The 15619-nt window shown below is 41.4% G+C and overlaps 1 protein-coding gene across 2 annotated transcripts in view; it reads left to right on the top strand.

Annotated features, from left to right (window-relative positions):
- ATP8A2 (ATPase phospholipid transporting 8A2) overlaps positions 1 to 15619 on the top strand; it is a 564765-nt gene that overhangs the window by 400805 nt on the left and 148341 nt on the right. For both annotated transcript variants that reach the window (XM_045797080.2, XM_045797081.2), the window contains exons 28-30: positions 129 to 203; positions 7518 to 7640; positions 9705 to 9783. In XM_045797080.2, coding sequence (XP_045653036.1) covers positions 129 to 203; positions 7518 to 7640; positions 9705 to 9783 — 277 coding nt within the window. The remainder of the gene's footprint in view (positions 1 to 128; positions 204 to 7517; positions 7641 to 9704; positions 9784 to 15619) is intronic.

Here is a 15619-nt window from a genome sequence, read left to right as displayed (position 1 = left end):
CCTGTGGCTCTTTATCCCTCAGCAGCTGTGTCCAGCTGGTGGTCCGCATTCCCCCGCTACTTCTTCAGTGAATGGAAACATTTAGGTCAATATTGATATAAAACTTCTTGAACTTTCTTCTCTTTCAGCTTTGGTTCGCCTTTGTTAATGGATTTTCTGGGCAGATTTTATTTGAACGTTGGTGCATCGGCTTGTACAATGTGGTAAGCATTCTCCATCTCTATCAGATAGCATGCGGAACTTCAGTGACATTCCTTTACTGTTTATGTCTGGGAAGTGTATCTAAGTCAATCATCTGTATACATAGCAGGCGGCACAAATACATCTTTACAGCCTTTGTTGCTGCGACACATCCTGCAGAAGCCCAAGCTCTCCACACATGGTTTCAATCATAGCAGATCATTCTTGAATAACCCCATGAAATTATTAACCCATATATCTTGATAATAGACCCTTGTTACCTCCTTACTAAATGCCTGCACAACATTTCCATGTTTTTAGCTCAAGTAAAAATTTCTGAGCTACATCTCAACCCATTTCACTTCATAATTTTATTTCAGAATTCCTAAGCATAGACACGCATATATAGTATGTAATCTACTGTCCTTTTTGTCCTTCTTAAAAGAGTATCTGTCCTTGTGGAAGAATGTTTTCTTCCGCTGCTAGTGCTAAAATAATGCTGACTTCCAGCTCCCATGGTGAATGGTAATCAGCTTGTTCGGTATTTTTCATGATTTTAGAGTTCTTTTTTCATTACTTCACTACTGTGGATTCAAAATCTAGAAATAAATATAAACTACAAGCCAAAAATGACGAAGTGTAGCTACTTAGCTTTTTGTTGGTCAGCGAGAACTAAGGGGCTTATAGCCTGGTGCTTTAGAGATCCAGCATGCAACATTTCGAGTTGCACTTTCCCATGTCTTTTGGACACTAACTCTGACACTGCCTGCCCTGTGGGAGTTTATAGTCAGAAGCAGCCATCAGGGGTCGGTATAGGTGGCAGTTACCAGACATACAGGATACATCATAGTGCTATAAATATTTACAGCTTGTATACACGTTTGTGGCTGCAGGTTCAAGTCATCTGTCCACTCAGTCTTTTATTTTTTATTTTTATTTTTTAGCATCTACCATTCTAGGTGTTGGGTATAAAATGCTGCATATGATAGGTTGCTCCAGCCCTGTGTAGCTTGACAAGTTAAAAAGGTCAAATGAATAGACTAAGCGGCCACTGAGCCTGAGTTCAGTCTTGAGTTTAAACAGTGTTGGCCAGTTAGGAACTGTGCCACGACCGAGTGTGCTAACACATTTGTTGCTAATACTTAGGCTCAAAAGGCAAAGGTGACCATAGTGCGAGCAGGGCTGAATCAATGCCCGTTCATTACTGTGCCAAAACAGCTACTCTAATTCATCTACCACATGGATAGAAGCTCAGGGACCTCCCCTCAGACAGATTGTCAACTTTGCAGAACTTAAAACTATTTTGAGTTTATTAAAATTATGCTGACTGCTCCATAATGATTTAGTGCCAGAAAGGGCCAAATCCATGCCCATATACATATTTATAAATAGGAAGCCGAGACCTGTGAGACTGTACTTTAGAGCTAAGAACTGGAATACAAGTCACCTGGTCACACGAGGCATGGAGGCTAGCCCTACTTTTATGCTCAGGCATGACAGCTGGTTTCTTTTCTTAGCTCCGTGCAGCCTTGGGCAATTCAAATTAATCCAACAAACTTGTATTGAGGGCCTGCTATGCATAAGATGCTGATAGGCTAGGGGACAGCATTGGTCAAAGCAGGGTCCACACACCACTTAGAATAACCAGGATTTGTTTGAAGATGCAGATTCCTAAGCCCCATCAGAGTTTCTCAGAGATACTGAAAAAAACCCAAAATTTTAAATACATTTTTTTTAGTCATGGTTGTGCATATGAAAGTTTAGGACCCATGATAAACTTTGATCTCAGAGTTGGGAATGTGTGGTATGCTCTTTGTGTCCCCCAGACTACAGAAAAGAGAATATTGCAATAGAGAAGTGAATTGCAAGGTGAAATGGCCCTATGTCACTACAGGTCCACAGAACAGGTGTTAGAGTGAGATGCCAACCAGTGGTGGCAGAGTTGGGATGGTCAAGGGTCTATGAAGTGGTGTTAAAAAGGTGTTGGTCTCCAGAACTCAATCATGCCAAAAGGGTCAAAGCTTTTGAGAAAGTGGAAATTTGTTCCCATAGGAATTGTTTTGGGGTGGGGGGTGCCTGGGTGGCTCACTCAGTTAAGCATCTGCCTTCATCTCTTCGGCTAAGGTCATGATCCTGGGGTCCTGGGATCGAGCCCCATGTCGGGCTCCCTGCTCAGTGGAGAGCCTGCTTCTCCCTCTCCACTGCTTGTGCCTCTCTCGTGTTCTCTCTCTCTCAAATAATAAATAAAATCTTAAAAAGAGATATTGTTTTGGTAACTTTTATTTGAAATAAATTGAAACTTAGAGAAATATTGCAGCCAGAGTATGAAGAACTCCTGTATTAGATTCCTAGTTATTAACATTTTGTCCGCATTTGCATTGTCTCTCCGCACACATGCATGTGTGTGCACACACCCCGCGGGCACACGTGTGCACACCATAGACATGCGTGTGTATGCACACACCTCCACGGGCCCTCCTGGTACACACACACCAACACACTTCATTTCTGAACCACTTGAAAATAAGACATCAGCCCCCCTTACTGTTTAATACTTTGGTGCATAGATGCTAAGACCATTCTCTTAACTAACCACAGTATAGTGATTGAAATCCAAAGTTTAGCATGGATACAATACTATTACTGATGCATGTGAGTCCATATTCCAGTTTTTGCCATTGCTGTTCCAATAATGTCTATTTAGTAGGTTTTTCCCACTCCAGCCTCACTGCACAGAGTACAGGATGGTACAAGAGGCAGTTTGGGACATCTGAGATGTTCACCAGTGACCCCTCTTCTGGGCTGGATTTCCTCTTGCCATTTTCTCCAAACAGTATTTCTGTCTTGCTTGTCTTGCTTTTTCTTCTTCTGTATTTACTCTTTATATTTATATTTGATTCCCCAGGCCAGCTAAAGTAGTGAGTCATCATTTCTCATAGCAGATTAAATAGCATTAAAACTGACTTGAAACTCTTAAATCTCTCAGAATAATGAATGAATGCCATCCCATTGGATTCTCGTTATTCCATAATCAAATTTCTCCATCATTTTATTTTATGGTTACAAGAACCACTGTGATCAGATGGATTTCAGTTATATTTCATCTCTTATTTTATTAAGAGATAACTCTTAATGTGTTTTAAACTGTTTCAAAAATTTATCCCATTTAATCTTATGAAGCCAGCATAATTTGAAGAAAAAACTGTGAGCCAACCTCGCTTGTAAACAGAATTATAAAAATTATAAATAAAATAGCAGCAAATAGAGTTCAACCAAAGAGTAAAATATTTGACCAAGTAGGGTTTATTTCAGGAATATAGGAGGTTCAAACTTTTTAAATATTTCTAAATATCATTATATCAACAAAAGAAAAAGAAAAACCTGATCTCATCAGTAGATGCTGAGAAAGTATTTGAGGCAAGTCAGCTGCCATTCCCCAAATTAGAACTCTAAGTAAAATAGGAAAGAAAGAAGCCAATTAACTATAATTCAGACTACTAAAAAAAAGAAAGAAAGAAAGAAAGAAAGAAAGAAAGAAAGAAAGAAAGAAAGAAAAGCATCTTGCCATAAATGGTAAAATTCTTAAATGATTTCATTTTAAATAAGAAATTAGTCAGGGATGCCTGAAATCACTATATAATTCAGCATTGTTTTTGGAATTTTCAGCAACTGCCAAGAAAATAACTATTACAAATACTAGAAAAAATGATTTCTCTGCTTATACAAATATGCACACAAAAAGTGGCCTTTTAAATGTGTTCATAAATGGCTGTATATCTAGAAAATCCAAAAGATACCAGTAAGTAAATACTAGAATTATAAAAGAATTTATAAGGTGACTAGATCCATAATAAATATATAAGAAACAATAGCTTTTTTCTATCCTAGCAATCAATAGTTTTTTTTTTTTAAACTCTAGCAATGAGCACTTGGAAATGCAAAGGTATAATAATCACTTTCATATACATTGCATAGGAATAATTTTTATAGTACCAAATAGGAAAAAAAGTCCAAAATCTTTTTAAGTATACAAAATAGAGTTGAACAAATAGAAAGGCATATGATTCTTTTGTATGAGAAGACTGTATCACACACACACACACACACACACAAAAAAAAAACTCCTCTAAATTGATATATAAATTTATGTATTCCAAGTAGAACCTCCGTGATTGTTTGGTGGAGGGGAGGGAGTTGCATTAAATGATATCGAAGTATAAATGGAATTAACACATACCTGAGAATAAACATGTAAAGTACAAAAAAGAACAATTGTAAGGGTCAACTTCTCTTTACTGACCATCAGACTATACTACAAACCTGTTGTAACCAAGTCAATGTGATGCTGACCCGAAACTGGACTAATAAGTTAGGGAATCCAAAAGTAAATTCCAGTTTTGGATTCCAGATCTGTAATATGTGAGAATTTAATAAATGTCAAAAGTGCTATTTTAGGTTAATGGGAAAAGTTTGCATTGGTTGTGTTCTAACAACTGGCTCTTCATTTGGAAAAAAATAAAACTGGACTCCCGTCTTATATCACATACATAAATAAATTCCAGATATGTTAAGGCTTACATGTGAAAAATGAAAACTGTAAGCTTCCTTGCAAGAAACTCCTGAAAACTTTCATAACCATAATTGGACACTCAAAGCTCTTCTTGACCATATAAAAAGTAAACGCTTTTATATGACAAGAGAAACTGTAAAGAAAGCCAGGAGACAGAGTGCATTTTATAATATAAAGACAGAATGGATATCCGTTATACTCTAAGAACTCAGGAAAGTGGATAAACCACAAATAGAAAATGGACAAAGGACTTGACTAGACCGTTCACAAAATTGCAAATCCAAATGTCCAACAAATAAATGAAAACATTCTCAAACACACCAGGAGTCAGGGAAATGTAAATTTTTTAAAAAGATTTATTTATTTATTTTAGAGGGAGAGAGAGTGTGTGTGTGAGCCAGTGCAGGGAGTGGGGAGGCGGAGGGAGACGGAAATAGAGAAACTCTAAGCAGACTTCGTGCTGAGCGCAGAGCTGGACATGGGTCTCAATCCTAGGACCCTGAGATCATGACCTGAGCTGAAACCGAGAGTTGGACGCTCAACTGACTGCGCCACCCAGGGGCCCCAGAAGTGTAAATTTTTTAAAGTAAGAGTTAATATCTCTGATTTTTTTAGTCTGGAGAATATTAAATATAACACCTATTGTTGATAGGGAAGCAGGGACAAGATTACTATTGTCCTGTGTGAAGGGAAAGGTAAACCTTTTTTGAAAGCAACCAAGCAGCATCTTGTTTTTAAAATTAAAATTTTTAAATAAATGCCTTTTGCCCCACAGCCCTGTTTCTGGGAAACCTTCCCATATAAATAAAAGATAACGTATATATGTTATAATATATTGTAGATGTTTATTATATAGTGTTTTTGGAACAAAGAAATGGAAACAAATGAATGCCTATCTGTAGTGAAGAGCTTAAAAAATACGGTGCATTCCTACTATGAATTACCAGGTGGGCACGAAAAAGATTGTGTAGTGTCAGACCCAGTGGACTTGAAGGGCATCCCATAATGCATTGTTTTGTGAGCGAAATATGAGGAAGAAAAATGTGTAATAATGTCTTGTTTCTGTAACAACAAAGAATGATCCCCAAAGAGTATATGTATGTGTATGTGGTATGTTGTAAGCAGGCTGAAAATATGGTAGGTCCTACCGGGCGGTTGGCCATTGGTGAAGGTTGGGACGATTTGAAGTGGATAGCAAGTCAAGTAAAAAAGGAAAAAAAGTAAGGATGGCAGTATCAAGTGTGCACGATAGCACAAGGGTGAGTTGATGTACTAAGAGTGTGCAAAGCTTCTGAGATGTTTGTTAGGAGTACCTCCCTTGAACAGACCACTCGTATTCCTGTGAGAGAGATGAGTATGGCCACTCTTGATCCTTTTATCCTTGAAATCTGAAGAACGTTGACGACCCAGGGCTGTTTTCCTTTCTGCTCCAGGGTGAGAGCGGAGCCTGCAAGTTTTATTGGCCTTCCTCCACCACATCTCTGATTGCTTTATCCTAAGAGATTTGGAAAAGGCTTATTTATCTGGACTCAGGCTCCCAGTAACTGGTGTCCACAGCATTCTCAGAGGCACACGTCCAGTTCCCACGGGCTTGAGGGCTTGCTGGGTCTGTGGGCATGGATTTGCTCGAAGCTGATGCTAAACAACGAGCGACCCAGTCTCCGAGCCCTTCCCAGAACCAAGAGAATGACCTGCAGGACTGCTGTACCCTCTGGGCTGGAATGACGTATTTATTCCAAACCTCTTCTTCAGAATCTGGCTTTCTCTTTCCAAAACACAAGGGTGTGTCCACCCCCTGTAGATTACAGGTAAAGGTAGAAGTCTCAGAAGGAACCATCTGCCCAAGAAACTCATTGTCATGGGAACTTGCTGGCTCCTTCCCAGCCCTATCTTGTGCCCTGTCCTCAGCCAGCCACCACCCTGGATGTCCAACCCCTACCCCCAAACGTACCACATGTGTTCAGACCTGAAGCTTTGTGAGGGGGGCCTGTTTTAGGGGAGTCCTTCCTCCTGTGCCCCTCTCCCCGACATCCCTCTTCCTCCTGCCAAATCCCCTAGGTCCGGAACCTTACAGGTCAGGCACTCTGGTCCCAGAATCCTTTCCTGACTCTCCCTTCTCCTCCTCCATCCTCACGCCGATGAGTAGTTTTACAGAGCGCTGTGTTTCATGTGTTTATTTATACGCCTGCTGCCGGCTGCCCGTCTCCACCTCTGTAGTAGACGGAGTTCCTGGAGGTCAGGGACCTGCTTCTTTTCCTTCTTCTTCTGTCTTTAAATCTCCGTACCTATTTCTGGTGCTTATCACAGTGTCTGGCCCATAATTCATTCCCAATAAATGTCTGTCAGATGTATAAATGGATGAAGTACATCGTGCTTCCTGAAATCTGAGTATAAGATCAGGATGGGAAGTTGTAAAATTGTGCCTCAGCCGACGCTCACGGAAAGCACGACACTTCACAAAGCCACCTAAATCACCGCTCATTTGACAAAGGAAGGTAGTTGTTAATTTAACATGATTTCTTAGCTAATCGAATATTTATGGTGTTGTTTTTAATGTCCAATGGATTCATTTTATGCTGATTAAAGTAACAATTAAAAATGGTCTTTCATGCACTTTCTTTGTTTGGAGGGTGTCTGGGGAGTTGTGAATCATTGAACCTCAGGTTCGGACTTGACTTAAAATTAAGTCATCATTCCATAGAACGGAAACACCTAAGCCAGGCGAATCAGAACGTCCTCTTTTAATGGCTTATTGTTCTCCATACAGATTTTCACCGCACTACCACCCTTCACGCTGGGAATCTTCGAGAGATCTTGCACCCAGGAGAGCATGCTCAGGTTCCCACAGCTCTACAAAATCACCCAGAACGCGGAAGGCTTCAACACAAAGGTACACAGTGTTATTGCACAATTGTCAGCTCAGAAGGGCATAAGCACTGCTGTATGTCTTCCAGCTCTAGTTATCTGCCTGGGAGAGAGCTAATGCATTAGAGAGAACATTCGAGAAGACGTGAGACCCCTGCCCTCTCCCAGTATAGCAAGGCAGTGAATTCAAGATGGCAGCTCGGAAAGGAAGCTTCCATGTTGCACGTTCAGTTCCTGCTTGTCGACTCCTTTCCTCTTGTCCACATGTGGCCAGCAGCACCCATGGCCCCGGGGCCTTTAGGATCAGCTATCAGAGACTCCCCTTTACCCTTCATAAAGCCCTGCATTGAGGTGGGCTGGGAGCTTGCCTAACAGAGTTTTCTCTCCACCATGCTTGGTTTTTCCTTTAAAAGAAAATGTTTCTTTCGCTAGTGAGAAAAATTGGCCAAATGTCAACACAGGAACCAAGTCAGTCCTAGGTACCTTTTTTTTTTTTTTTTCAGACTGGAGAATCAGAGGAGAGAAAGCCCCTAGACCTAAAAGGCATAAGCAATCCTGTGAAGGGCCAAGCAGAAGCTGGGTTCCGTGTTGCCAGGATTCGCAGTCAGGACTGGCAAAGGGAATCTCACGGGGCTGCCAGTCATAGCTAGGGGGCAGAGTGGTTGAGGGCCACTGGCCAGAAGGAAAGACATGTGCCTGGCTCGGTGCAGGATGCCTGTATTGCCATGTTTCTGTCTTAGATTTTTGTGCAGGAGGGGATTAGGAAGTTGAAACAGAGGTTCACTGAAACATTTTAACAGAGGTCGGTGAAATTCCTGGGCATGGGACGCGTGCGTGATTTGCTTGGGTAGCCATTGGGGCCTTGGTAAGGATGCCAAGGGGTGTCCTCTGTAGGAGAACAATCTCTGAAGCCTTCGTTTTGACCCAGGTATTACTGATGGTCTTCCTTCAGAGCTGCCTTATTTTGGGGAGAGCATAATAGGCGCATTCGAGCCTGGAAAAAACAAAATGGATCCTATTGGTTCTAGTGTCTTCCATACACAGGAAGACTCGAATGAAAAATTGTATCAGCCCCTGTTTACTATGATTTTATCAATGGGAAGCATGGCCTGTTGGTTCTGCATTCTTTACATAAACATGGTTTTTTTACAGAGCTTGAATTCAAAGACCCTGTAAGATGGAAAGAGGGTAGGGAATGGACCCACTTAAAAGGTAGTAGAGCTGAGAATTTTTTTTTTTTTTTGAGGGGGTGGGTGAGAAGGTCAGGGAGAAGGAAGAAAAAAACTGAACATTTAAAAACAGAAAAAGCTTACAATTTTTTCTCTTTTCTTTTCTTTTTTTTGTTTTTGTTTTTGTTTTTTTTTTGTTTCCCTACCACTATTTAGGATCAAACTATATGACAATCCCCAGCACAATCTGTAGATTTTCTGAATAATTTTGAGCTGGCTTTAGTGTAATAGTTCTGTCATCTCAGTAGTTAAAAAGATCATTGAAATGCATTTATGAAACTATAATTTAGGAGGAACTAAACTTGTGTTCTTCTGTTTGACCTTTCAAGTCCTTAAAGAGAATTTTTAAACGTGCATGATATTAACCAAACTCTTAGAAATTAACAAGTTGCTCGGGAGGGATTTTAAAAAGCAGAACGAAAGTCAGAGCGCCTTGTAAGAATCTACATTTAAAGTGTTTTTAATGCTTTCAGAAAGTCCACAGTTCCTGTCTCTTGTTAACAATTTTGACCTAATACCTTTCTCTTTCTAGATGATTGTAAAAGTCTGTTGTCTTTTTTTTATGATTCTAAAGAAAGGATTATAATGCATTTTTTGGATGTGGGCAGATTGTGTATTGGTCTATGTATCTGTGCATATATATTTAGGTCTTTGCAACAAGGTAATATTATCTGGAGATAGTCCAGTCATTTGTATGTAAAAATGAGGAAATCGGTATTTTTTTAACTTCAAGAATAATACGCTGCTTCTGGAGCTACGTAGCCCGCTGCCAGTATCCTTCACAATGAGGCGTTTGTTGAGTTGCACAGAGGTCAAGAGTTGTGGGCAGCTCCTGACTCCCTTGGTTTGTTTTCCCTTAGGTTTTCTGGGGTCACTGCATCAACGCCTTGGTCCACTCCCTCATCCTCTTCTGGTTTCCCATGAAAGCGCTGGAGCATGGTAATGGCTTCATGATTTCAACTGTCAGCAAGTAGCTCTGCAGTCCCTCTGGTGCCAGTTGTTCACAAATTTTTTTTTCCCAGTTCTGCAGACTGAGAGATCACACGAACACATTTTAGAAGAAAAACATACCTAAAATCTAATGAGAGCTAGGGCTCAGGTTTATAGCTTGTAGGTTTCATCCATTCTGGCTCTGAGAGCCCATTTTCTTTCCAGTTGCCTGGAGAGTTTAAATGCTAGGAATTCTACACTTTATTTTTAATAACTGTTTGAGTTGAGGATCTTGAAGCCAAGCACTGTACTGTAATGAAACATCGATGCCTCTCGTCCGCGAGTTTGACATTTTCTGTTAATTACTTGGGCTTTCATTTTCTAACCTCACATACAGCTATGCAGGATCACTCAAATCTTGGGAGGATCTAACCTTACACCTAGTTTCTTGAAAGCGTCTCCTTTCTTTGACATACACATTTCAAGCAAACTTTGAAAGTTTGAGGCCTGATTCTCTCGGCTGGTTTTAGTCTTTCCTCCAGCTGGAAGAGGACGTGTGAGACACGTGGCTGCCTGTATTCGCTCAAACTCCTTAATGCGTCCAAAGAGCTGCCTCCTAAAGAGACACATCTTTTAGTCTGAGGAAAGGAAAATGGATCATGAGAATGCTACTCTTTCATCCCGCTCAAATAGTAATCATCCCCCTGGGAAAAATGACTCCAAATGTTGACGAGACAAGGCCTTTTATTGTTCAGAGAACCAAAGAATATAAAGCTTCCAAGCCTCTTTGTTTCTGTGTCAATCTGTTTTGTGCTTCAAACAGAAATGATTCATCCTCACTGATATTCTTTAACCTATTAAATACTGACAGTTAGAGAAAATGCATACACAGCCAATTTATTACACCCTATGACCTGTTCTTTGAGTTTCATCGACCTCCTTTTCCTTCAAGGGTCCCTAAGTCTCTAGATCAGGAAATAAAATTTTCTGCTTCTAGCCCTCCACCCCCCACAAGGGGCATTCTAGCAAAATCGTCTTCTTTGAACTCTAAAGCTCTCCTGTGTTTCATCTTTACTCAGTGTGGATTTTTATGGATTTCGAGTGAGTAGGGGCTACAAATAGAAGAGTGTTGAATGTGGCTTGTTTTAGAAGCTCTGCCAGTTTGGTGATAGAAGCCGCCATCACTATAGCAGGATGGACTGGGGATGGGAAGCAATTTGTCTGATGAGCGTAAGAACAATTTGCACAGCTGTCCTCTTATCCCTGAGCCCATACTTAGGAAGACACAGGGACTAGCATGGACTAGACCACAAGTACCATCTTCAGGCCCCTTACCCCTCTTTTCTAGACATTGCACTCTGGTCCTAACTCCGAAGTGCTTGCCTTTGGACTCTCAGAAGATTTATAAGATGGTTGTTCACTTGCCTGCTTCAAAAAGCACTAATGTGGCCCATTCTGCAGTAGAGGCGATGGTTTTCCAATCCTGGAGTTAGGATTATATGCTTTGACAGTGTGGTTTGCTGTGTATGGTGGAATTGCTATAGTCTACCTGGATGCCACGATGGAAATCTGCTCATTCACCTGAAAGAGCCTGTGTTTAAAAGCAGACAGACTCCCAAAAGTTATTAATTTACCTGAGAGATAACACCAAGTGAATTGCAGGTACATTTCTGCCACCCTTATCTGCTTCCCTCAAGTTTGGCGATTTGCCTAGTAGGCAGCCCAGAGGATAAGTTTTTCCAGTGTGTATTATCATCACTATCCTCATCAGGCCATTATTTCATATATGTATGAAGCCTTCAGCGTAGAGGTTTTCTTTTAATTGTGTTGTAAACATTAACCTATTGAGTGAAACTCTGTGAGATGAAATAAATTGCAAATATTAATTATATTTGGCAGAGAATTACAGAAAGCCATTGGTGTTCTTGGTCATTAGTTGACTTCCTTTAAAATGAATATTTTAGAATTAATTCCTAAATTCTCACTGTTAATGTGTAGCAAAAATGATTGCATCATTGTTCATTAACTGTATTCATGTAATATTTATGTCTAAGACACTATGGTGGATTCTAAGGGTGATAGGTGAATGAATCAATGTGGGTCTTACTGTCAAAGAGTTTGTAGTCTGGTAGGGAGATTAGATTCACACATGGAAATTTCTAGTACAAAGTAGAAAATAATCACCTCGAGTAAAATACAGATAATGTGCTATGGGAGTTCAGAGGGCGGAGAGAAAACTGCCCTTCATTTGGGATTATTAATGACTTATTAGAAGAGGTAACATCCAGCCTTAGCCTGGAAGTTCAAGTAGGATCCAAATGTGTAGGAATGGAAGGAAGAGCTGAACAAAGTGGGGAATTTCAGGGCAGATGTGGAAAGCTGCAAGGAGTCGATCCCTTCAAGGGTGGAAGACAGGAAAAGGTTTGAGAAGGTGGGTGAAAACTGGACAGCTCAGGGTTTTGAATGTGAGGTTAAGAAGTCAGGACTCAAGGGGCACCTGGGTGCTCAGTTGGTTAAGTGTCCATCTTCAGCTCAGGTCATGATCCCAGGGTCTTGGAATCAAGGCCCACATCAGGCTCCTTGCTTAGTGGGGAGTCTGCTTCTCCCTCTCCCTCCGCCTGCTGCTCCCCCTGCTTGTGTTCTCTCTCTCTCTCTCTCAATCTGTGTCAAATAAATAAATAAAATCTTTAAAAAAAAAAAGTTAGGACTTAAGATGTTAGGTAAAGAGTCAGCCTAAATTTTAAATCAAGGAGCGTGTCATGATCAGATCCATTTGGGGGAACAAATGTATCCTGTCCAGGTAAGGCGAATGGTAGGAGAGCTAGAGGGAAGAACACTAGGTGTGTGTCCAGGTATTGCAGGGAGTGTGTAAGGAGAGTTACACCCAGGAAACAGGAATGTGCTTGACGAGGAGGGAGCGTGTTTTGAGAACCTCTTGATTCAGCAGAATCACAGGCTATCTGTGAGGTGCCAGACCCCGAGAGTGCACACATAGAAGTTCTGCCTCTCCTGCCCGCCAGCAGCTTCCGGAAGGTCAGAGCTGAGGATGAGAAGGTGCATATATCACTGCTTCGTGGCCAGTGTGCTACAGGGACACAGCCCTGTCCAGCGGGTCAAGGAAGAGGTTTCTCTGAGGAAGTGACATTTATGTTCTTGAAAGATTAGGAAGGACTGATCAAGTGAGGCAGGGCAGGTGTGGGGAAGGGTGGGGAGAGAGCATTCCTGGCCCAACCAGGCAGACACACAAGAACCTGAAGAGGCCATGGGCAGTATTTCCTAATATAGACTAGGGGGACCTGGATTCCAGACTTTGTCTGGCCCCCTGATGAGCATTTCAGGATGCTGGACAGTGAATATCGGTAACCTTCCCTCCTTTCCCTATCCTTGTGCAACTATAATAGATCTAAAACCTGTCTTCGCATATTCCCAACATCCCCTCTGGGGTCAGCAATGGCACCCCTAGTCGAGACAGCTACAGCATGGGGGGTGGGGTGGCGGCGAGTGGCTGGAAAGGAGGGCTGGGAGGCTAGGGTTAGATGAGGGTCAGATCAGGAAAACCCAGGTGGGGACTTTTCTCTCTGAGGGGTCGGAGAGGTAGGAAGACTGCTGTGTAGAAAAACACTTAATGTTTGGCAAAAGCATGAGTTTTTTTGGGGGGTGGGGGTGGAGAAAGAAAGTCAGTGGTGGAAATCAAGAAACATTGCAAGTTTGAGAAGACAGGGATATGGCTACTGCTTGGATTACTTGCTTATGTGTGCTGATTTACTGTCTTAACTCTAAATGAGTTCTTGTTACACTTTGAATCACCATTTAGAATGATGTATCACTCCACCCCCAAAGAAACACAGGAACTTGGCACTGGTTTGAGGGGAACTGAGGCACTTTCAAGGCCTGGGGGACCCTGATATAACAGAGGAGTGCCTCTGTCCACCCCTAAGTCCCACCTGAAGCTGTCCCCCAGACTCTGCCCCACACCCAGAGCCCTAAAGGAGGTTTGACGGGCTAAGGTCCTTAGAGTCCCTCATTTCATTGTTCCACACTTTGTGGATTACGTCACAAAGATGGTGAATTTTACTGGGGGCTTCTCTCTCCACTATCCATGAAGAGAGACTTAGAGGCTTACATACCAGTGTTGTTCAATTTGGGCACATAATTGTTGGGAAGAAATATTTTTGAGAAGGTGTGAGCCCATCGTTCATTCCTTAGAAAGGTTCCAAGAATTTTGCTTTGCTTATTTTTGCGTGGTTTTGGATAGACCTTTCAAAGCACTCCTTTGCTGATGGAGTTTGTGATGATTCATTTCAAGTTTCAAAATAAATTTTTCCACTCAGGCAATTCAGCAAATCAGATTTCTTCCAACCATCACAACCTTACGCTCAGTCCCATGAGCTGTCTACAGCTTCCACCCTTTGATCTGAAAGTGAGTCTAGGTTAAAACTGGAGATGTCACCTTTGGGGGGACCGAAATTCATCAAGACCCTTGGTGTCAGGGCACACTCAGGTTTTCCATTGGTGGAATCCAGTCTGCATATTTGAGTAATCCTCCTTGAAGTGGAATGTGGTTATTGGCAAAAGGAAGTAAAATCAGTTTTGACTTAAAAAAAAGGAAATTTTCAGATTTTTTCTTGATGAAATTTTAGAGGGGAGTGACGAGAAAGAGCATATAGTTAGCAGCAGAAAAAAATTCCTCAAAACATTTGTTTCTCAATTCTTCACAGTCCACACCCTGGAAATCATTCCCACCCCTCTTCAGAAGGAAAATTACCATAGGGATACTTATTCTGTTGGCACTAATTAAGCAGCAAGGTCTTTTGAGATTTCTGGAAAAGGCTATTTCATACTTTCTAATAAACGTGCTGCTAGAAGATCAGTTTTATAAACTCTGCACATGTATAAGATGAAATGCAGCCTTCTTGTCTCTGCTTATGGCATTAATGGGTTATTGGAGCTTGAATTATTTCTGATCTGTACCTTGTACTGCAAATTTAGCAATTTTATATCACGTAAATCCTAATGACTTGCCTTGCTTCACATTCAGCTAAGTTTGGGCAAGACTGCCATTGTTCTTTGAGACTGCAACTTCTTAAATTCAGTTATTTATTCATTAAAAAGGAACAGCTAAATGAGTCTGTTCTCTGTGCCAGGCCCACAGTGGCTTCTGGGCATCCCGCAGGGAGCCAGTATTGCGTTAGTGGGCACCGCCCTAACCTACTCGATGGCCCTAGAGTCTGGGCCTGCTGGGAGAATGTACTATTGCAGCCACAAAGTTTCCCAACAAAATGCTGTATTTTCAAGTAAGGTAGGAGAAACAGTAAGACAATGTTTGCTCCCCTTTACAAGTTACTACCCTACTGCGCCCAGATTTGAAAAGATCTGAAATCAACGGAAAGACCTAGGGATGAACATTAAATGATAAATGGGACAGAAAGGGGAGTGGTTACTCCACGTGGCCTCTGCCATCTGGAACCCCTGCTGGGGGGACAGAGTACTGGAGGGTCTTCCCAAGACCCTGAAATATGTAAGTCAATTGAAGGGGGCTTGTTCACTAAAAACTAGAAAGATGGAATACTTTGGAAGTTTTTTAGATTTTCATACAAATGAAATTACAGCTTATAAATCTAAATACCTCATTGCTAACCCCATTGAAATGTACTTAAAATAAAACCAAGTTTCCAAATTCAGAACACTTTTTGTTTTATTTGGGCTTGTTTTAAACACGATGACCTGTGGAGGGAAAGCTTGGACATTTTGTTCTGCCTCACAGATCTGTAGCCCGGTGTTTGGAAACACAGAATTGGGCTAGAGGCCCATTGTTTTCATTCCGTTAAATATGTCCTAAGTTTCA

The sequence above is a fragment of the Ursus americanus genome, chromosome 10 (assembly GCF_024610735.1).
Source record: "Ursus americanus isolate L20-20 chromosome 10, mUrsAme1.1.p, whole genome shotgun sequence".
Classification (NCBI taxonomy): Eukaryota; Metazoa; Chordata; class Mammalia; order Carnivora; family Ursidae; genus Ursus; species Ursus americanus.
The sequence above is the reverse complement of the archived record's forward strand: the minus strand, read 5'-3'. Positions and strand labels throughout refer to the sequence as shown.